Below are 24,591 nucleotides of genomic sequence, written 5' to 3'. Positions count from 1 at the left end.
CTATTTTTTATTAGGCCTTCAGTGCAAGATACATGACCATGAGAGGCCTATCCATTGCACCCTGTACATTGCTCAAAAGCAGAGTGGCTAGTCAAGGCTATTTGTTTCTATACTTAAATCCACATCAGTATCTAAGTTATTTGTATTTGTGTTTGCTCCTTGTGTTTGCTTCTGTTGAACTGAATTGACCTGACTGGTAGTTTTTCTACCCAGTTCCCTCTCTGTCTTTTCACAACGCCCCCAAGGCATATCCAGCCACTTGAAGCGTCCCCACCCATCCTCCAGTACAGACCAAGTGTTCACATGGTTTTGCTCACGCTTTCGGAAGTCCTCAAGCCAAGGTAAACGTCGCTGTGTTTTTCTCTCTGGTAATTTTGTTGCACTTTCTTCATTTAAGTCCATGGAGAAATCGCCTGAATTACCCCTGAGTCCTACTGCTGAGTCTGGTTGTTTTGTTATTTCTTTCTCTTCAGAATCTGGATCTGTCAAATGAGGGCTTGACTGCAGGAGCTCCCTAGGGTCCAGATTTTGTCCAGTCATCTCATCCCAGAAGATGTCTCTCTGTGTTGGCCTTGACACGAGTCTGATTTTTTCTATCTCCACATTACCATTTCCTCCAACTAGAAAAATCAGAAAATTAAATTACGTTTTACTTTTTCAGTAGGAGCTGTGATTTTGGGTGCTTTCACAATAGACATGATTGCATAATGTGTTCAGTACAATTGCTCTCCCTGGTTGCTTTTAGATTAGTAATATTGTTGTGTACCCAAGCATACTTGCACATAACTTGCCAGTTAGGATGAAGAAAAAGGCACATGAGGAATTTAACTTTTAGACTATGTTTAATGTTAATATTTAGGTGAAAATGTCAAGAAGAACATTTTACCTGCCTTTATACTTTATCAGCTATGGCTGTGCAGTTTAGAGGAAGAGATCGACGGTCTGCTTCCGTTTTTAGATATGTTTCAGTTTCATATTTGTTCCCAAGTATACCCTAACACTACCTATGCTGATCCATGTTCACAAGACTTAATGGACCAGACTTTGAAGTCAAGTGTACTATGATATATGTGCTAGTGAGCAAAGAATATTCAAGCAGGTCAACAAGACGAATTTATATACTATTTCCAATCAAAACCTCCAAAGTTCAATCACTCACCCCTGGAAGTATAAATTCTTCGCTGCTCCCTAAGGTACTTCCGATGGGATTGACGCTTTTTAGTTGCTTGACCAATCAGTGCTGTCTGTGCAGGCAGGACCCCTCTGACGTTTCTCTGTGCAATATTAAATTCAATTAAATTCAATTTTATACATATACGGTCGAAACACAGTATTGGTACTGATTTTTATGTAATACATATTATAAAGAAAATGTGTAACAAAGAAGATACTTCTGAAGTTTATGCAACATGGAAGTGACCAATCTTGCTTCCGTAAAAAGTTGCCAACATCAGTCGTTTTTGAGAGATGATTTTATATGTGCCCCCAAAATGGCAATTTTTTTAGTGTTATACTGTCTTGCTTCAAACAATAATAATTTAAAATAAATATCATTCATATTTCTTTGAGGATTGATACTAAAATTTGTGTAAGCTTATAGAGGCATATTTTAAATTAAAGCATTCTGTGAAAAATTAAGGAAAAAATCTGTACTGTCGGTAACCATTTTAAATTCATTCTGCAATATCTTAACAATTTTGCATTTTACAATAATAATTTTTATCAGTTTTTTGTCCTTTAATGTAATATCTAAATTGGCCAAGTTTCATGTGAATGACAAGATCATTGAAAGGTTTAAATTTTAAAAAAGTTACAGACACTACATAAAAGGGCAAAAAATTGCATTTACATAATGTGTTTCTTTTTATATGATAAAAATATAAATGTGTATGCACATTTACAAACAACAAAGCATGGATTGAATGTAAGAGGCATTATGTATCAAGAACAATGGTGTTATATGATCCTATTTAAAAATTTACCTTTTCACCTATGTGAGACACTTTAGCAATAATACCATGTTTTGGCTGTCACTACTTTTAACAATGGTCATTATTGCAAAGCAACTTTACAGAATTAAACAATTATTAAATTAAGTTCGAAAACTGTGAAAAAATATGTATAAATAATAATTATAGGACCTAAAACATAAGAATTCCACTTAAGAAATACATTTATTTTCATGGGTGGCAACATTTGAGTGGCAAATAAACTAGATGCTGGAGTGCTGGAGCAGTTGACTTGTTGGAGGCTACATCAAATATACAGTACTGCAGATATTATTTTATAATGTAGATGTTATTTCATAATAACATCTGCCCTGTTGATGACCAGTTATGACCAGTGTTAATAATTTGGGGCTTTCCAGGGGGAAGGAAGGACCTGCTTTATACCCGCAAAGTGGATCCCATGGAGGTAACACTGTGGCTTCAGCCCAGGCTACTTTCCACTCCAGCAGCACAGTAATCAGACCCACAGGGAGCACCAGGGCAAGGCTCAGTGCTCACCAGCTGTCGGATTTGTGCTTCTTCTATAACTTCTTCCTCTTGGTTTCTAAACATCTATTTTAGATCACACCTGTGGATCTTCTTTGGACAAATGAAATAATATATTCAATTCAATTTTATTTTATTTATATAGCGCTTTTAACAATGGTCATTGTCTCAAAGCAGCTTCACAAAAATGAAAGAAATTTATATAAAAAAATAATAATAAATTGTGTATGTGTGAGAAAAATGTGTCTAGATAATAATGAGATGAATGAATGAAATGTCTCTGATGAGCAAGCCAAGGGTGACGGCGACAGTGGCAAGGAAAAACTCCCTGAGATGGCAATAGGAAGAAACCTTGAGAGGAACCAGACTCAAAAGGGAACCCATCCTCATCTGGGTGATAACAGAAAGAGATGATATAACACCATGTGTGTTATGCAGCTGAAAGTACAATATAACAGAGATTCCAGTTCAGCATACTGTAGGGATGAGTCAGTAGGTGCAGAGGGCAGATGGGGTCTGGATCACTGGGAGCACAGGAGCATATACTCATTGACAAAAGAAATGATGCAAATTATACATTTATTACCAAAGTTATGGCTGTTTAATACAGTTTGATTTTATACAAAAATGTGTCCATCAGCACCAAAAATGTCAAATTCAGATGACATGGACAATGATGTTGAGCCAGCATTGGCTGACAGTATGGTATCCTTGTATGTCCAGCAAGTCCAGCTGCATCCAAACATCATTGCATTGCATCACCATCAAATTAGTCTTGGCGTTGCTGTTGTCCCTGTGGCCCTTCCAATCCAAGGGCAATCGGACCAGATGTCCGGAACATGTTCCCTAGCCTGGTAATAGTATTCCTGGTAATTTCAAACCATCTGGCAATTTCTCCTTGTGATGCACCAAATTAAAGAATTCCAGTGGCCCTCTCTCTGCTAGAATTGTCTAAACAGGGGCATGATAGCGCAAAGACAAAATCCACAATTAGAATGTTCTCTTACTTTTGATACAAAGACATTTCAGCTGGATCCAATCACATGGAAGAAGTACATATGCACGGCACCACTCAATAAGACATGAGTTAGATTACCCACCATAAAATGAGCTCTAACAAGGCAAACGAAATTAGGAAATAGATTCTGAGTTTTTTGTAAGCATACAATACTCTTTACAAGCATTAACCGTACAGAGTTTTGCATTAAGAACAAAGCCTGTACCTTGCACTTTAAAATCACTAAATGTTGCACTACTGTGCCTGGCATCTATTTAAACTCAAAACACACCCATAATATTCAAGCCCAATTTAGTCCCTAACTTTGTCCAACCAGTAGTCCTTGCACACAGGTAAATATATATGTAACTTGTATTACCTTAACCATGATTAAACATTTACCACATGCATACAAACATTGCAGATGCTCTGTACCAGTAGGTTGCTACCTGTGCCACAGCACCCTCTTTGATGTGGAGTGAAATATTTAGTGACAACCGCATTTCTCCCTCCCTTTGCAAGTAAATTGCAGCTATGACTACTTCTTCCTTAACTTTCATATCAACCTTCAGTTTGTTGAAAATAAAGAAAAACAAAGAAAGACAGATTACCGGGCATGTGTGTACCATAGAAACATGTTCGTCAGAAACATTAGACACTGCTGGCGACTCTGTTGGTTGCCATGCCTGTGAGCACAAGGAAATATTTATTGTCAGTACCATTAATATGACAATTTTAATGTAATATGTGTGCACAGCTTAGCGCATGGCGAGATTTTAGACCTTTGCTTTTAGTGGTGGGTGAGATTTAATGATGCTGTGGATTGGCGTAGCATCTAGATTCTGCAAGCCTGGAAACAGATGGGTTACAACACACTCAAGCAGCACACATTAAATAAAGCATTATTGATATACTTGACGGTATAAAGGAAATGTAGAATACTGTTGTAAACCCTAATCTTGCCTGTAGGTAAGGAAACTTTAACAAAGAAATGGAAAGGCAGGTAGCCAGGGCTGTTAATCTGGGCTTCAAAAAAGAAGCCTGTTCACAAGATATATTCGAAATAAATTAGTGTGGAGTTTAAATGAACTGACCTGGTGCTGACGAGAAAATCTGAGGTACATGTTGCTTTAGTGGTGGCAGCTGGATGATTTTCTGGTGGGGTGGACAATGTTGTGCAGCAGTGATCATCATCACTGAGGCTGCATGATGGAAAGGCTGTTCCTCTTTTGGTGTGACCTTACAAATGTTTGGTCTGGAGTTGCTTGTCCCCATTTTTAGTCACTAGCAGTGGAATCGAGAAAAAAAACCCTACATAATAAACATTATAAAATCCATAAAACTTTGATAGGAGTGATATGGCCCTTACAGACACAGTGCCAGCATAAAAGTCAGCATTTTAGACTCTCTAACCTTTGACTTCCAGTGTAGCTTTTCTGGTGTGCCTTCTCTGGGAAAGAGTATAGTTCTCAGGATTTGCCCAGTATTGTCTGAATCATCCAAGCTTCTATGCTGTTTTTCCTCTACGTTTTAACTTCTGTGGAACTACTGTAAGGCAAAGTTGTTTACAGACTGACAGGTATACACCCTTCTTCCTGCTTTATATTTTTCTTTTTTTTTCAGAATTTGGGATGTTACCATAGTGACATTCCTCATGAGTTACTCTGTAACAGAGTGGACATGCTTGGATGCTGACGAGGGGACGTCTCTCCTACTGCCTGGTCAGGCATGCCACAGCTGAGGGAGTTATGCTTGATGATTGACAGGATCTACTACAATTGTTCTTCATAAAAACTCTTTACGGATTGTGTTATCAAACTGATTTAAGTTCATACGACAATTTGCAAGATATTAAAATATTATATATGATATTTTATGATATATATGATTCCAAAAGTCTTAGCCCACTAATAAAAAAGATTTCTATTTCGCTTTTTTTAAATTTAATACAACACAATTCATTACAAAATATATAACAATATGAGAGAAAAGTAGAATCTTTGAACTATTTACATGAACCTCGAAGTTTCTTTGTATTTGGTATGTCCCAGTTTAGGTTTGTTATATGTCTACTTGAGCTGGCACGGACTTTGTGAAAAACCTACCGATCTATTTTAGATCAAATGGAGTGTTGGTGAACATACAAGAAATTTAGCCTGACCTTTTTATACATAGCAATAAACATGGGCATTATCAAAAGGGACCAAAAATAGTGCAGTATCTTGAATAATGAGTATTCAAGTTATTGAAAATTTGCTTGGTTTGATTTAAATTTTTCAAAATTCTTCTGCACAGAGGCTTAGTGGATAGCACAGCCACCTCGCACCTCCAGGGTCCGGGTTCAATTCCTGACTTAAGTTTGCAGGTTCTTCCCGTGCTTGGTGGGTTTCCCCCGGGTTCTCAGATTACCTCCTACAGTCCAAAGACAATTGACAAAGTTAATTGGCATCTCTAAAATGTCCGTAGTGTGTGTATGTGTCCGTGTCCTGCGATAGATTGGCACCCTGTCAAAGGTGTACCCTTGTGCCCTAAATCTCCTGGCATAGGCTCCAGAACCCCATACCCCAACCACTCGACTCAGTACAGTGAGTAATACCTTCTGTTTATTTCTTATTTTAAATACAAAAAAAAAAAATCCTAGAATTCCAGTGTGGACTTTTGGACTCCACTGTATAAGTAAAAATACCTACAGTATATAGCTGGAACTTTGTGTTTATGTACATCAAACTGACCCATAAAGCCCATAAATGTGAAGAAGACCAATACCTTTTTGCTTGCACGATGAACACATTAAATGTACCACAAACAAACCATACTCAGACCACCTCTGAAATGCCAGTTCGGATCATTTTTATGTTTATCTCAGCCATCATTCTGAGCTCTAAAACAGGCCATGTGTGAAACAACCCATTATATTCTATTAATTTTTAAACCAGAAGGAACCTTATAATCCTACAGTTCCAATATGTGCTTTTCTTGAAATAGTAAGGAAAATTAGTATAGTCTTTGGACTGACTAAGAAGAAACAAAACATCTGGACTAAAACAAAATAACCCATAAACATGTGACTAGGAACAAGAGGTAACTTTTTTCCTTCATCTGTAGCACATGGTGAGATGTCACTTCAACACCTGGATGTTAATGTAAACTGTGTTCCACAAAATGCAACTTTAAATATAGTATATGGTAATATAGTAACATGGGGCAAATTATTTCAATGGTAAAACTAAAATAAAGAATGAAGCACTTATCAAAAACATTTAAATGCCTTTTTGGCCTTTTTGGTGTTGAAATGATTGTTTCAATGAATAAATGCAGGTTTTGTGTTAACTAATATGCATACTACATTACATTTAAGTATTTTTCACTTTTTAATATATTCAGCAACTTTGATAAAATATGTCATTGCAGAATAAAAAGAAAGTACTCAATCTTAGCTAATGCAGCCCGAATGTATCTATAGGAAGAAGTGAAATAAATGGGAACCAAAGCAGTATATAGCTGAGTCAATGACACCCATGATGAATAAAAGGTTCAAAGGTTATAAGAACCAAAAGATCCATTTTATTATTGTATTACAACTTAAAGTGTAACAGGGTATAAGAATAAATGATTTTGAAATGACTTGGCAGCTAATCCTCTCATCCAAATATAGAGAACACTTATTTCTTTACAGTTGTGTCAGCAAGATTAAAAAAAACAACAAAAAACTTTAGTTTGTTCATGGTTTTCTGCTATTTTTAAAAATTGACCAATTTCGTTATTGGAAAATACTAAGAAAATAGGAAGTTTAGTGTATGCTTAAAGTCAAACCAGAACTTTCTTGTGAATGAAGTCATAAAACCAATTGACATTTACAAATGACTTCAAGCACAGTATGGGGGAGACTCTTAGCCCCAGTAAAGCAACTGATTGATGCAAAAGTTTTAAAAATATTTCATGCCAACATTCAGTAAGTGGAACACCTCATTCTTGAAAATTGACTTACTGTACCAACTTGTGGAAGAGACACATCTGTCTGTGGGATCATTCACAATATCACTTGTACTGTACATTACAGGAACTCGGCTGGGAGTGATTTGCCACATATGCTGTAACCTCACCTCGCTCCAAGTGATTTCCACATGTTTGGGCCATTAAAGGAGTTCCCGGGAGGCCAGTGTTTCAGACGTGAAGCAGGCGGTCTGATCATAGCTTGGGCATACTGAGAAATCTTTCTACCTTGATGGTATCCAAATACTATTAAAACTCTGGGATAAGTGCATTAGTGTAACAGCGGATTATACTCTCATAACTGTGTTTTATTATTCTGCACAATCAAAAGTTTCAGTTTGACTTAACACGCTTTGTCTAATATTGTCTTATACAAGTGTAAATGTAAGTTGGCGGACTAACTTGCATATGATAGTTTCAGAAATGATAGTTCTTAAGTTTTTGCTTATTTTTAAATAGATTATTTCCCCTCAATCACTCATTTTTTTACAGTGGGTGGGTTCATGGTGTGCTCTCTCTCTCTCTCTCTCTCTGTCCGAGTGCCGTAATGAATGTAATGGGACTGAAACAGTTTAATTATCCTCATTTTTTTGCTAGACACTGTTCTGTTTCATTTTAACTTAATGGAGCATCAACACCAATCTGAAGTAAATTATATTATTTTCCTCAAAATGTGTATACCCAGAGGCAAATATTTTTCCTTTTTCAAATGAGCAAAGTTAAGGCCCATACTTGTTAGTGGTAAGTTACATAAAATGTGACTGGTGATAAAGAACAGATTAGAAATGTTTCTCTAGTTCAAAGCAATTTCTGCTTCCACTCATTGCTAAATGACTGTAACTTTCACAGTGATATGTTTTTCTCTAGAAAGATAATGAGTGTCAGACTTTTTGCCATTTCAACATTTTGAGGCCGAGTTTAAATGTTTCATGTCAGTGTAACAATAAACAGTGAGCCTTGTTCATATACTGGATGATATATTTCTCTTTCTTATGTACAGTATAATACCATCAGATACAATGTTAATACCATTTGTATTATATATGCTTCTCTCTCAGATGCATGCATTTTAATACAGTGAGCCAAATTGGCCCTGACTGAGTTTATATTCACAGAATACAATCCATATCAGGGTTCAGCAGGCATAGCTGGGATAATGGCGTGCAAACAGAAAAGGCTATTTACTCCATTCATCATGAGAGTTCATTTTCTTAAGAAAACATACTCCCGTTAATGTGAACGTGAAATCCCAGCAAGAAAAACAAGTATTTTAAGTACATCTTTCTTTTATAAAGGGAGATTTTCCTTTTTAGCACAGTCTGTAAAAATGCTCCTTTGTCATCTCACCTATAGGAGCGATAAGTGATGCTGTGTGCCTCTGATTTTCAGCTCCGCCCACTTTCCACTTCTTTGATGCAGTTGTCACAGCATGTTATGATCCCAATATAAATTTTTTTGAATCCATTTTTTTCTCCATCCACCCAAAGTATCCATGACTGAGGCACTGCCTCATGGTGGATCTCTAGCACTCTTTATCTCTAAGGCCAAGCACTAGTGGTCATAGGTCATGCCAGCGGGATCGAGACAGCACCGTTGGCTCTGCTCCGGCTGCGCATGTTGACGCTGGACTCCGTGAGCTCCTCTCCGTGTTCCTCTGATTTCTTGTCAGCGAGTGTGGCAAGAAAGCGCAGCGTCACCGTATCCCACTCCTCAGGCAGCAGCAGCAACAGAAAGCCCACGCAGATGATGCAGGTCGCGGCCAGACGTACCACGCTGAAGATCACCTCATGCTTTAGCACGTCAATGGCTGAACACAAGCATGTCAGAAATGAAAAAAAAAAAATGCTTTATTTAACGCACTTAGACTATTCTACATTCACTGTTCATCTTGATTAACTTCTTTGTGCAAAACCAATTTCATAATGTGTTTTTTATAGTATTTTTAATGTTTTTATAGTGCTCCAAATATTCCCACATATGACTTTGGATTTAAACCCAAAATTATCTAAAATAGATTTTTTTATGTTAATTAAATATTAATATTTTTCTTTAGAAACAGTGGAAGTCTCTGTGGAAACACCAGCTCTGTGAGCACAGGCTGTGGATCCTGGCTCTGACAGTTCCTCACAAAGCACGAACCTAGTTCACAAGATATAAACAAACTAGTGGCCTTGTTTAATCACTACATCATCATGGCTACTTATTTGTGCATGCACGAAAGTGGTGAAACTCTCCTCCTTGCTTGACTTTCTAGCTCCTCGATATTGCCTCCTAATGCACATTATTAGTCTTGATCAGGTGGCATATAAACCATTCTAATTAAAAGAAAAATATATATAAAATGCATGCCTCCTATTTGAACATATTTATATTTAAAGTGTTCGATCTGAATAATGTATTAGCTTAAATACTCCTTTTAAGAGTTAAATGATTCCTTTTAAGAATGTGTAGAAAGTTGACCTTGACCTTAAAATTATTCATTAAATTCATTCCATTCACCAACTCAACCGTGAGGCGGTCTTATAAAAAACATACCACAATTAAAAACGAGGTAAACTCAAACATAGGATTAAAGGCTATTATCACATCACTAAATCTCAAGCATAATATTTGTATAAGCTGAAATCATTAACACAAGCAATTTCTGGAACTTGATTAATGACTGGTTTATGGCTATTTCCTGCCTGGTTGGTTAATGACTATAGTAAATTAGGTCCCCGGAGATGAATTTTAGCTCCACTTGCTCCTTAAAGCTGGAGATCGTGATAAAATGAAACAAAATAAATAGATAAATAAATGAATGAATAAAACACAACTGCACCACGGCAGCGATCATCTCCGCGCCGCAGCCAGAACAAATAACTCAAGGGGGTCACATGGTAGTGTTTTAAAAAGCTGAGCCTGAATTAACCTACTGACCTTGGCAGGCTGGATTTACTAACAAGTATCTTCATCAAGCATTTAGTGTCGCTTGGCGACGGGTTGTGTTATTTTATGATGAGCATTGCTGCTGCTGAGGATACACACCGCTGATCAGGTTTCTCTCTCTGGTATCTTAAGGAAAGAGAGATGCTGTGGGAGGCTGGCAAATTTGCTGCGTAATGGTTTGGATGCTTTTAGCAGTAGAGAGGGTTGGGGAGGATGGAACATCAAAACACTAATCACTTGAGACATCCTGCTCAAGTGTATGTGTGTGTGTGAGAGAGAGGGTGAGTGAGAGAGAGAAACGCTACAGAATGCACTGTATGTGTTTAGATGGTAATTTACTGAATTTTTCAGACAACTAAATGACACTGAATGTATTTTAAATGCACTAAGCACACACACACACACACACATATACCTGCATTCCCCGGAACACTGAGTAAAGTCCCGATCGATATGAGGATGGGGTATGTGAGAACCACACCTACATTCACCAGGATGTTGAATACTGTAAAGAGAAAAAGGAGAAACTGTAAAGGGGGGAGAAAAATAATTTGTGACACTTGCTTTTAGTGGGAATTTAAAATGTCTGCAGAAAAACAATCGATGCCGCCCGCTCCTCAGAGAATTAGTGTTCCACTTCAGTTTTAAAAGACAGTAAACAAGTGGATCTCTTACTATCGGCCGTACTCCTGCTGACACACCACATATCGAATAGCTGAGGTGATGAAATGCTACTTCAGAGTGTAATTTGATGATATAAACCCAAAATTTCTCTCACTAAGCATTTTCAGCACTCCAAAAAGTTTACTATAGTATTTCATTTTGTCCTCAGCAAATTCAATATCTGGGTCAGTGATGGTGTGTTCCTCAATATAGTATATTTAGGTTTATAAACATGGATGTGTCACACAGTTTTTGCTTAGAGCTAAACGCAAAGTATGCATATGATATTGTGTATTGAGATGTCACTGGGCCACTCAAAAAGTTTCATATAGTGGGTAGAGAAAAGAATCATGCCTTTTGAAAATAACCACATTTTGTTGTTTTGCAGCCTGAAAAGAAGACAGTCGGAAAAAAAAATGTAAAAACAGAATCACTGATTTGTGAAAAGAATCACTCCCTCCTAAAATAACTTGTAAACTTAATCAGGTGAACTAATCACCGTCTTAATGGCACACAAAGCTGTGCAGATCTAGACGTTGCAATATTTGCCCACTCTTCTTTGCAAAACTGCTCGAGATGAGTTAATGGTGACTTTGATGGTGACCGGTTATGGACTGCAGTCCTCGAGTCATTTCACAGATTTTTAATGGGGTTTAAGTCTGGGCTCTGACTAGGCCACTGTTTTTTTTTCTTCTATTTTTCTCTGACATGGTGCTATATCTTTTACTAGGATATTAAAAGTTGCACTGAGTAAATACAGCTGGATAACACAAAAACTGTCTGTCTTCATTTCAGGCTGCAAAGCAACAATATGTAATTTTTAAGGGCGTGATTCTTTTTATACTATTACACCTGAATAGGGTAAATCTGGACTCATCAGACATAACCTTTTCCCATTGTACCAAAATCCAATCATCAAGCTCTCTAGCTCTCTAGCAAATCAAAGCCTTATTCATTTAAATTTAAGATATTTGTCAGATGCTATTATCTGATCATTTATTCAGATTAGCCTCACTAATGAATAAATGTCTAGTCCCACTCCTGTGAGGTCTTTCACATTACAATATATGTGTTTAAATGCTCTTACTTTCAGTATTAAACAAAGCTGTGATTTCCAATGTCATTCACATTTGTTTTTTTAATGATGATGGTTCAGCAGGTTTCAATAAAGCACTGGACAGTTCTTAAGACAATTACAAATTTACTCTTCTGAAACGGCAACACTTTCAGGGACTCAGTACTATATAGTTTTGACCTTATAATGTATATCAGCAGAAGAGTTTGCATATTCATTTACATATTTATTCCACTTTATTCATTCCTTTTATTTCAGCTTCAAACTTGATAAACGTATGTCATCACTAGAACAGATAACGGCATCATTTCAGTGTTCATGTTAATCCATCAGTAGTGTATTTTAAGCTAATGAAACAATATAGTGTTTATCTTAACTACTTAGTCAATAAAATAGTTATACTATTCAGAAGCTTGCTTTTAATCACAGAAAATACACTAGAGCAGGTACATAATTGAAAGTATTTATTATGATTCATTTTGAACAATCATGGTGGAGGCAAAAGAGCATCACTGTTCTCTGCCACATACCAAAGGTATTTATAATACTTTATTGTCCTTAGAAAGCCTTCAAACAGGTTTTATACTTTGACTTCTTCAGATTCGCTCTGGATGATTTGTTTCTAAATGTTTTTGACTAAAATTATTTTTTCTCATTCTAAAAGCATGATGGTTGCAAAATTTTGCATGTTTTTGCACTCACCCAACCACAGACCAGCCACACCGCACAGGTAACCCCACGGCAGAGAGGACAACGAGCCCCAGTGCTCCACCCTAGTGAAGTAGAGGATGAGAGGTACACAGGAGATGAAGATCAGGTTGAAGAAGCCCATGGTGGAGAAGAAGTGAGCGACCTCTCCCAAGTTGGCACTGCCCAGGAACATCTTAAACAGAACCTTGAGTTGGACAGATCGCAGTACACTAACGTAAAGAAGCTGTTCAGAGTCTCATCATATTGATAAATGGTTAACATAAAGCATTGTTGCTAACTGTACTAACCTTGTAAAGAGCTGAAGTGGAAGCCGAGCCTACGGCTAAAGCCACACCTATGATCGAGTCTCCATGGAAACCGTCAGCATAGGCCATCATGACAATACCCGTGATGGCCATAATGGCAGCTACAATCTAGGGATTAAAAATAAGTGTACTGTTCAGTTAAAAGCTCACTTTATCTTCATGCATGGCAATCTGAAATATTTACAATATGCATGATCACTACAGTTTCTCTCACTTTAATTAATTGCATCGGCAGAACAGATCACTGATTTGACCTTGAGTAAGATATTAGATAAGATTTTATGCTTTTTTAAATGAGCAGTTGTATAACAATAATCACTTTCAGTCGAAATCTAAACAATTAGTTAAAGCATCATTAGATTTGTGCCAAGCAACGTTCAATTAGTTAGTTATTAGAGTTAGTAATAATGTCTAAAAGTGTTTTAAAATGATCTGTGTTCTAAAAGTGTGTGTATGATAAAACTGGTTTTATAAAAAAAAATGGTTTGGAAAAAAATCTAATTTAAGATTTGAGGAAACATTAACATCAAAGATATAGTGAATTCTAACTGAATACCATGAGAAATAATAAGAATACCATAATAAGCTAGTGAATACAGAACAACAGCCCCACCCATTAACTGCTTCATGTAGTGTCAATTAGCAAAAGTAGCACAAGTACGTCATGTTCAAAACCGTCAAAAGTCTAGTACAGTAAAAGTCTAGAACAGTAGTAAAGCATAGTTAACCTATGAATTAGATATATGGAATTAGATAATTTAGTAATGACAACAACAACAGAAACAGTCAGTTTTTATTTTGAGACACGAAGGTCAGCTGGAATAGCTCTTGTAAGAACAGTATTGCAAAGTGCATCCACAAAACCCATCAAGCACCATGATGAAACTGGCTCTCATGAAGACCATCCCAGGAAAGCAAGACCAAAAGCTATCTCTGCTGCAGAGGAGAAGTTTATTTAGAGTTACCAGCACCTCAGATTAGAGCCGTAATGAAGCCAGACACATCTCAACATCAACTGTTCAGAGGAGATTATTGCATATTTTGGACGCCTTTAGTATTGTGTTACAGTGTAGAAAGAAATAGAAATGAGGAAAGACAATAGAATTAGAAGTTGTGTCCAAACTTTTGACTGGTAGTGTGTATTGGTATTTTTTTATTCCAATTTACGAAAATGTATTTATTTCATAATTATGCTACCTGAGATGAAACAAAGCACCAGTAATCACCAACAGGGAGTGATCGTTGACCAGAATTAACCTCGTCCCACCATTGGATGTCTACAAATCCATTTTCTTTTTGTTAGTGGGAAATTCAATTTGTCTTCTAGGTTTTTGGCTGCATGTGTTGCGACATTCCTATGCACAACAACTGTAAAATTTACTGTAAAACCAGTCAAAATAGCGGCTGTCTTGGTTTTACATTGGGTCACATGCAGAAGCTTTATTAAAGGACAGAGCCAGTTGTATAGTGCTGGCTCTGGTAGAAGCAGCACATATCAGAGTGTCTACTTGTCATGACCCGCCAAGTCACAGCCCTGTCATGAATCACCTGCACACTCCAGTTTCATGATCCATCCCACTGCTTTCTTTTCACCGCCTCATTCTCCACTCTGCACACCTGTACTCAATCTATAATCACCTCTCCTCCCTACTTAACTCGTACTCTAACTACACTTCCTCGCCAGATTATTGTGCACTCACCATGTCCAGTATTCCAGCGTTCTGTCTCGTTTTGCCTTCTCGTTTCCGACCTCGCTTCGTTTCAATGACCACGTCTTCGCCTCACGTCACGGATCATTCACCTCACGCCGGCGCTCCGCTTCCGCATTCCATGCGAGCTCAAGTCACACACGCCGGCTCTCTACACAGAGCTCATTCACCTCGCGCCGGCGCTCCGCTTCCGCATTCCATGCGAGCTCAAGTTACACACGCCTGCTCTCTACACGGAGCTCATTCACCGCACAGCGGCGCTCCGCTTCCGCATCCAGTACAAAGTGCACGCGTCAGCGCAAGCAGGGTTCCAATCTAACTGTCACGTCTGCCTTGTGCACGGATTTAAGCCTGTCTTGCCATAACAGGTCTAAAAGCACCACTTCCTGCTCCTCATCTGCACTTGGGTCTACCACGGCAACTACGAACCGTGACAGTATAATCTGGCCAAATATGGACCCAGCAGAGATTACTCACCTGGAGGGGGCATTAAAGAGTCAAGAAACTCTCTTGGATACTCACCAGCAGGAAATTCGACAGATAACGAACACTCTCCAAACTCTCACAGAGACCCTGACGTTACTCACCAACCAAGTGCAGCAAACACACCCGTCCTCAGCACCCCCTTGTTTGCCCCCCCCTCCGGTGGATGCCTTCCATCGCGAGCCATGTCTCCCGGCGCCACCCACCTATAACGGGGATCCCTCCACCTGTCGCTCTTTTCTCTCTCAGTGCTCTCTCGTGTTTGAGCTGCAAGCCTCCTCATTCCCCACAGAACGGTCAAAAGTCGCTTACATAATCACCCTCCTCTCCGGGAAGGCAAGGGATTGGGGAACGTCACTATGGGATGCACAGGTTCCCTGCTGTTTGACCCTCAAAGCTTTCGCTGATGAAATGAGGAGGGTTTTCGACCGTTCATTTTCGGGACACCAGGCAGCAAACCAAATACTCCAGCTACGCCAGGGGGCTCGCTCCGTCTCTGACTATGCCATTGATTTTCGTACTTTGGCTCCCTCTAGTGGCTGGAGTGAGCAGGCGCTCTTTGATGCATTTTTTCATGGACTTTCCGATTTAATCAAGGATGAGCTCGCAGCCCGTGAGCTTCCATCGGATCTGCAGGGGCTATTTGACCTAGCGACCCGTATTGACGCCCATAAACGGACTCGGCAAGAGGAACATTATCAATCTCCTAAGCCTTACCCCTCGACCATGACCTCAGACACATCGAATTCATCTCCTGAACCAATGCAGGTTGACCGCACACGCATCTCGCCAAAGGAACGGCAACGGCGAAGGGATGACGGGGCCTGTTTTTACTGCGGAAGGATTGGCCATGCCGTATGTAACTGCCCATTAAAGGGGCGGAACCCCCCGGTTATGCTGGGTACCATGGGGAACTCCAGCTTTACCTCTTTCTCAGATAAACGATCATGCTTTGCTGTTACACTAACCCTCAAAGAGCAGTCTCATATTACATATGCCCTGGTGGACTCTGGAGCCGACCAAAACCTAATGTCCTCAGCCACGGCCTCTCAATTGGAGATTCCGCTTGTACGAGTCACTCAACCATTCAATGTTCAGGCGCTCGATGGAAGCAAACTTTCTCAGATTACTCACCGCACTTCCCCCGTTACGCTATGCTTCTCTGGCAACCATACAGAAACCATCACCTTCCTCATCGTGAGAAATGCACACGCCCCGATTATTTTGGGGCTGCCATGGTTAAGGATACATAACCCCCACATCGATTGGGTAAGAATGAGCATTCTCGATTGGCACTCAACTTGCCACTCTTCGTGTCTACGCTCCGCGGCCATAACCCAGACTCGTTCCACGCCACAGGAGGAGATTCCCAGTTTGTCCCAGGTCCCGGTAGATTACCTAGATCTGCAGCCGGTCTTCAGCAAGTCACGGGCTGTCTCACTACCACCTCACCGACCCTACGACTGTGCTATTGATCTCCTCCCAGGCACCACCCCACCCAAGGGACGACTCTACTCCCTCTCTCGCCCTGAAAGAGAGGCCATGGAACAATATATTACCGAATCGCTTGCGGCAGGGATCATCCGCCCCTCGTCCTCCCCTGCTGGTGCGGGATTTTTCTTTGTGGAAAAGAAAGACAAGTCCCTCAGACCCTGCATCGATTACAGAGGATTGAACGAAATCACCATTAAAAACCGCTATCCACTTCCCTTAATGTCTACTGCCTTTGAGCTGCTCCAGGATGCCCGCATTTTCACCAAGTTAGACCTGAGAAATGCTTACCACCTAGTCAGAATAAGGGAAGGTGATGAGTGGAAGACTGCCTTTAACACCCCTACTGGTCACTATGAATACCTGGTGGTTCCATTCGGTTTAACCAACGCACCCGCAGTTTTCCAGGCACTCATTAATGATGTCCTCAGAGACTTCCTCAACATCTTTGTGTTTGCATATCTTGACGATATCTTGGTTTTTTCTCGTTCACTGAGGGAACACAAGATCCACGTACGTCAGGTTCTACAACGGTTATTGGAAAACAAACTTTATGTCAAGGCTGAAAAATGTGAGTTTCACGTTGACTCCACCTCCTTCCTGGGATTCTCTATCTCACCTGCGGGCATTCAAATGGACCCGACCAAGGTCAAGGCAGTCACAGACTGGCCAGTGCCATCTTGTAGACGAGAGCTTCAACGCTTTCTGGGGTTTGCCAACTTTTATCGCCGTTTCATTAGGAGTTACAGCACGGTGGCAGCCCCGCTCACAACACTCACCTCCACTAAGACGCCATTTAAATGGAATCCCCTGGCAGAGAAGGCTCTAGCTGAACTCAAGCACCGTTTTACCACGGCACCCATCCTTACCTTCCCAGACCCCTCCCTTCAATTTGTTGTCGAAGTTGACGCTTCTGAGACGGGAGTCGGGGCCGTTCTTTCTCAGAGGTCACCAAAGGATAATAAGCTTCACCCCTGCTCCTTCTTTTCCCGTCGACTCACGGCCCCGGAGCGCAACTATGACATCGGAGACCGTGAGTTACTGGCAGTCAAGCTCGCCCTTCAGGAATGGAGACACTGGCTGGAGGGGGCTGAACACCCGTTTTTAGTCTGGACTGACCACAAGAACCTTGAATACTTAAGATCAGCCAAAAGACTCAACTCACGCCAAGCACGCTGGTCATTGTTCTTCTCACGCTTCCACTTCACGCTGTCCTATCGCCCAGGTTCCAAGAATGTCAAGCCCGATGCCCTCTCCCGGCAGTTCTCCACTCCTCAGGATACACCCTCAATAGAGACCATCCTTCCACCTCACTGTCTTGTGGCCACTACACGGCTGGAAGTGGAGAACGCAGTCCTTCAGTCCCTTGAACAAGAGCCGGGCCCAAGCAATGTCCCACCTGGGCTACTTTTCGTACCAGCACGTCTACGCCCCCAAGTTTTGGATTGGGCACACTGCTCCAGACTAGCCTGCCACCCAGGGGTGACCCGTACCCGTTTTTTGACGCAACAACGCTTTTGGTGGCCCACTATCAAGGAAGATGTCGGAGACTTTGTGGCATCCTGCGACACATGTTCCAGAAATAAGACTACAAATCGTGCCCCCGAGGGTCTCCTAAGACCCCTCCAGATTCCCCACCGCCCCTGGTCTCACATCTCTATTGATTTTGTGACCGGATTACCACCTTCGGACAACAACACCTGTATTTTAACCGTGGTCGACCGGTTCTCAAAGTCTGCCCACTTCATTCCATTACCCAAACTTCCCTCTGCCAAGGAGACAGCCGAGCTTCTAATTACTCATGTCTTTCGACTTCACGGACTGCCTACAGACATTGTCTCAGACAGAGGCCCTCAGTTCTCAGCACAATTTTGGAAGGCCTTCTGTGGTCTTATCGGGGCCACACCTAGTCTCTCGTCTGGCTTTCACCCTCAAAGCAACGGCCAAACTGAGCGCATGAACCAGGAACTCGAAAAATCATTGAGGTGCATGGCGTCTCACGACACTTCTTCTTGGAGCCGATTTCTCCCATGGATCGAGTATGCTCATAACTCGCTCCCCACCTCCTCCACGGGAATGTCCCCTTTCCAGTGTTGTCTCGGTTACCAACCACCACTGTTCCCCTCCCAGGAGGAAGAAGCCGCGGTCCCCTCAGCTCAAGCCTTTGTTCGCCGCTGCAAAAGGACATGGCAACGTGCTCGTACCCGACTACAACATTCGGTCAGCATCTTCCAGCACAAAGCTAACAGGCATCGTCTAGCCGCTCCCAGGTACCACATCGGCCAAAGGGTCATGCTTTCTGCTCGCGATCTTCCACTCAAGACAACTTCCAAGAAGCTCTCACCAAGGTTCATCGGCCCATTCACCATCACCCGCATCATCAACCCATGCTCCGTCAGACTGGCCCTGCCATTGTCCATGCGCCGAATTAATCCCACCTTTCACGTCTCCCAGATCCGTAGGTTGGTTGCGTGTCCGTTGGCTCCACCCCCCCGTCCCCCTCCACCACCCAAACTCATAGATGGGGGGGAGGCCTTTACAGTTCGCCGGCTTCTTAAGTCTCGCCGACGCGGACGCGGTCTTCAGTACTTGGTGGACTGGGAGGGCTATGGCCCTGAAGAAAGAAGTTGGGTACCAGCCAGATTTATACTAGACCGATCTCTGATTACTGAGTTCCACAGACTTCACCCCGAGGCGCCTGCTAGAACGCCCGGAGGCGTTCGTAGAGGGGGGGGTACTGTCATGACCCGCCAAGTCACAGCCCTGTCATGAATCACCTGCACACTCCAGTTTCATGATCCATCCCACTGCTTTCTTTTCACCGCCTCATTCTCCACTCTGCACACCTGTACTCAATCTATAATCACCTCTCCTCCCTACTTAACTCGTACTCTAACTACACTTCCTCGCCAGATTATTGTGCACTCACCATGTCCAGTATTCCAGCGTTCTGTCTCGTTTTGCCTTCTCGTTTCCGACCTCGCTTCGTTTCAATGACCACGTCTTCGCCTCACGTCACGGATCATTCACCTCACGCCGGCGCTCCGCTTCCGCATTCCATGCGAGCTCAAGTCACACACGCCGGCTCTCTACACAGAGCTCATTCACCTCGCGCCGGCGCTCCGCTTCCGCATTCCATGCGAGCTCAAGTTACACACGCCTGCTCTCGACACGGAGCTCATTCACCGCACAGCGGCGCTCCGCTTCCGCATCCAGTACAAAGTGCACGCGTCAGCGCAAGCAGGGTTCCAATCTAACTGTCACGTCTGCCTTGTGCACGGATTTAAGCCTGTCTTGCCATAACAGGTCTAAAAGCACCACTTCCTGCTCCTCATCTGCACTTGGGTCTACCACGGCAACTACGAACCGTGACACTACTGGCTGTGATGGGAAAACCAAGTCTTGTTGGTTCTATGAGAAAATTCTCTCATTTGTTTGCAAATGTTCAAATGTCTAATATATTTTAAGGGGTCGATGTTTGACTTTCACAGCCCTCACCTTTACTTAAGAAATAAGAAACGTTCATGCCTCAAGGCAGCCTATGATGAGATGTTTTATGGAAAACTTTCTGACATTGTGCTACAATGAGCTTTTCGAGTGAAATATACAGGACTTATTGGATTGAGGGGGAAAAGTTCAGCATAAATCTTATTTTTTATTTTTTTGCCTGAAGCTCTAACTAATGATTTAACATGATATGGTTTTTACATGTTTTCTAACAAGTTTCAGAAAAAGTCTGGGGATAGTTATTTACAGTGTCAGTCAGACGGCTTTTTTCTTGAACAAATAACCAGTTCTCAGGTTTTTTTTTTTTTTTTGCTGTTGCTTAAATTTTTAATTATTATTATTATTTTTTTTACAAGAAGGCAATACTTTCAATCTCATATAATTCAAAATTGCTATAAGGTGTGATAGGTTACTGTGTAATTTTGAAGTATTTGCAGGTTAGTGTACTGTATCTCCACACTTTCAGTGCTTCAGTTAGAAAGGATATTATGGACACAGACCCGCACACCCATGAAGCGGTCTTTGAGGACTATCCATGACAGGAGGAAGACAAAAGCCTTGTGGCAGCAGTAGAGTGCTGAAACGTCCGTGGCTGTAAGTTTCCTCAATGCCAGCACATACAGATAGTTTGTCAGCGTCCATAAGATGGAGAAAGGAGCCGTTCTCTTTAGAAACAGCCCCAGTGTCATTCCCTCCTCTCCAAACAATCGACTGCATTCCCTGCACAAATAATTATGAATATTGATTATAAAAATAATTACACTAACCAACATTATAGTTTTTTATACAACAGCTCTGACCAAGCTATTTGGCAATCCATGAGTGCTGATATACTGTAGGGTACAACAGGACATTTATCTATCACTGCACTTTACAGGAGTTCCAATAATTTTTAACCCCTGAAGGAGGGCACTGCCTGGTGTATGGAACAAGGAATTCTACACCATGCATTACGCACTATCTTTCGTTTTTTTTTTAAGGCTATTTGTCAGTAGTCCGCTGAGAGTTTTCTAATATGGAATAAGTGGAAACAGAAAGAGAAACTTAGGAGACTGTACAAAACTGTTCCGTTTTGGCTACACAGTACCGGTAAGGATTAGAAACCAATTACACTAACTGTGGGTTGTTAACTGACAGCTTAACGCTAATTCCACCAGTTGCAGAAGGACAGGTGTTGGCAGGGCCAAATAACTGTTACAATTATTAAACAAGTTATAATCTGTTTGTGGAACTGTTGTATAAAAGCATATCACACTCAATGTCATGCTGTTGTACTAATTATAAGCATGGCTGTCATACCTTCGATGACTATGGAAGCATTAACATGCTGATATTTATTAAAAGAGCACGTGTTTAAATAAATGTTCCGAATTATGTAGCACTTTATTCAAAGTGTTATATAACATGTTTACACAGTAAGTATTGCATGAATCTTCTATATATTGTATATTAAGGTATATGTAGTATTACCATTTAGAATTTTTTATTGTTACTGGATGCTTAATAAAATAAAGTCTGGTAAAACCAAGAATTGCAACAGATGTAACAAAATGGAGAGGAAGGAGACAAACAGAAAATAAAAAACTAATGAAAATAATAATAACAATTAGAATATCAAGAATGAGTTCATCAGAGGGACAACCCATGTTGGATGTTTTGGAGATAAAGTCAGTGAGGCCAGATTGAGGTGGTTTGGATATGTTCAGAGGAGAGATGGTGAATATATCGGTAGAAGGATGCTGAGGTTGGAACTGCCAGAGGAGATTTATGGATGCAGTGAGAGAGGACATGAAGTTAGTTGGTGTGAGAGAAGAGGATGCAGAGGATAGGGTTAGATGGAGGCAGATGATTCGCTGCGGCGACCTCTGAAAGGGAGCAGCCGAAAGACAAATAATAATAATAATAATAATAAAAATAATGTAAGAGTAGTATAAATAGCCCTGTGATGGATTGGCACTCTGGGGTATGCTCTGGGCTTCTTGCAACCCTGTATACCCAGGATAAAGCAGAATAGAAGTCGAGTAAGTAAGTAGTATTAAATAGTAATTACTAATTAATACCACATTTGATCATTTGGTTTTGGAGAAAAGATATAGGCACTTGGGGGGGGGGGGGGGTCACTGATGTACACACATGATGTGTTGTGATTGAATTGAATTAAGTTGCTATCACTGCAGTTTCCCATTCACATAAATTTAAAAATTACATTTTCCAGTGAGTGAGACTGATGGTATTCTTTAATTTCCATTTCCTGAGGCTAGTCTTCTTGGCTAGTACTCTGCTGCTGTTCTAAAAGATATTAATTTCTGCTGTGTCTCCTAGCAGATAGGGTAAAGTGGTTCAGGAGAAGGGATAACTGACTAGTGAGTTCTTGTCAAAAATATTAAATGAGGTCGCAGTCCCACATAACCGCAGGTTTGATTACTTTGCTAGCGTAAGGCCATTAAAATGATTCAGAAAGGCTGATACAAGAGATAAATGTTAACATGTATTGGCATGATGCTTTGTAAGAGTTCTGGATGGAGATGAAGCACCAGGATAAAAATGTGGTTCTGTCTCAGAAGGTTAATGAAAGATGGACACTTAATGGACACGAGACTTCATCAATAGACAGTCAATGGACAGTATTTTATCAACACGCTGTTAATAAAAGTAAAACTTTCCCACTGTCAAGCCATAATGGTATAAAGACCTGATGTACTGTACATACTCTTTATGTCAATATCTAAAGAAATCAATATGTTGATACAAAATACAATATATACAAAACTGACTATGGATTTACAGTAAAACTCAAAATAAAACTTTTATATTATAGTACAAAAATAAAGTTTTTATCAGTAACAAAAAGCAAAGTTTAACTGGAAGCAAATGGAAGGAAACCAAAATACTGCCTGTGGGTTCAAGCCTGACATCCATAAATACCAAGACATCGAAATTTCGTCTCTTGTCACTTCCCTTTGATTACATTCTTAGTGCATAGAGTTTTAATTAACTCACCTGAATTTTTGAATAGGTGTCTGCTTTTCCCTTGTGATGGCTACATGGCCAGAGTAGTAAAGAGGAAAGAAAAGGATGTTCCAATTGGTGCTAAACCAGGAGATGAAGAATGGGCAAGAGAAGGACTTAAAGGTCCACTGAACCACCTGAGTGGTGCCCACCCAGGATGAGGACACACACAAGACCAGCAGCAGTCCGCCTATGACCTTCAGAGCTACGTTGACACAGGTCTGATAGGCGGTGACTTCGCCGCTCGTCTCGCTGGCTGGAGTCTCAATGTGGGAGTCCGAACCTTCATCTCCTACAGATTACACAATATTATTGTTAATTACAATGACTTCAACTTGTACCAGAATTTGACATAGTATATTTACTGATTTTAACAGAATTTGTACAGAAAATATGCCATACTCATGACGGGGTCAAAAGATACTACAGGAAATCATTCCAAAAAAGAAACCTCAAATTGAACCCATAAAGCATTTCAAGTCTTCATCACTGATCAGGCTGCATCTGTCCCTGGTGTCTCTCTGCGCTTAAAAAGGATGTATTGATCAATAGCTTGCAGTGTCAGTTATCTGCAGGTGAAGCACTAATGGCAGGTACTGTTAAAAAATTGCCTACATGGCACAGTCCAAGCTTATGTCAAAAATAGGCTCACAGAAGTCATGAAGCAGCACCACTACAATCTCAACAAGAGGCTCCCCATATAATAACTCTAACTGTCTGTTTAACCAGGTGACATCCTTCTAAATATAACCTCATTCCTGAATATCTACCTCCTTGGACTTATAAAAAATTAGGTCACCTGAAGCAAGAGGTGTGCATTAATTTGACTCTGGGGTTACAACAAGAGAGCTTCTGCTCTTCTGAGCATTACGAGCTGAGATATATTTAGCAGTGTAATGGATTGGCAGGGTGTACCCCGCCTCGTGCCCTAAGCCTCCTGGTATAGACTCCAGGCCCCAGTGACCCAGTACACAGGATAAGCGCTATCAAAGATGCATGAAAATATACCGTACATAGATCCCAAACTGAAACATATTTAAAAGATTAGTAAATGCACAAGATTTGTATTAGCAAAATTAGACTTCATTTCTTTTGAAATCCTTTGCACATCTTCATCAGCATCATTTAACAGGAACACCTGCACCACTGCTCATGCATGCTTTTGTGCAATCAACCGTTCTGGCAGAAGCATAGTGCATAAAATCAGGCAGATACAGGTTACAAG

At 40.7% G+C, this 24,591-nt stretch overlaps 1 protein-coding gene across 2 annotated transcripts in view; it reads right to left on the bottom strand.

Moving 5' to 3' along the window:
- Positions 1-8,119: 8,119 nt before the first annotated feature.
- slc35f4 (solute carrier family 35 member F4) overlaps positions 8,120-24,591 on the bottom strand; it is a 33,858-nt gene continuing 17,386 nt past the window's right edge. For both annotated transcript variants that reach the window (XM_053509587.1, XM_053509588.1), the window contains exons 2-7: positions 23,358-23,658; positions 20,858-21,077; positions 13,150-13,275; positions 12,854-13,046; positions 10,829-10,918; positions 8,120-9,292 (exon numbers count right to left, since the gene is read on the bottom strand). In XM_053509587.1, the coding sequence (XP_053365562.1) occupies positions 9,051-9,292; positions 10,829-10,918; positions 12,854-13,046; positions 13,150-13,275; positions 20,858-21,077; positions 23,358-23,658 (1,172 nt within the window). In that variant the 3' untranslated portion in view covers positions 8,120-9,050. The remainder of the gene's footprint in view (positions 9,293-10,828; positions 10,919-12,853; positions 13,047-13,149; positions 13,276-20,857; positions 21,078-23,357; positions 23,659-24,591) is intronic.

This window comes from Clarias gariepinus, chromosome 13 (assembly GCF_024256425.1).
Source record: "Clarias gariepinus isolate MV-2021 ecotype Netherlands chromosome 13, CGAR_prim_01v2, whole genome shotgun sequence".
Classification (NCBI taxonomy): domain Eukaryota; kingdom Metazoa; phylum Chordata; class Actinopteri; order Siluriformes; family Clariidae; genus Clarias; species Clarias gariepinus.
The sequence above is the reverse complement of the archived record's forward strand: the minus strand, read 5'-3'. Positions and strand labels throughout refer to the sequence as shown.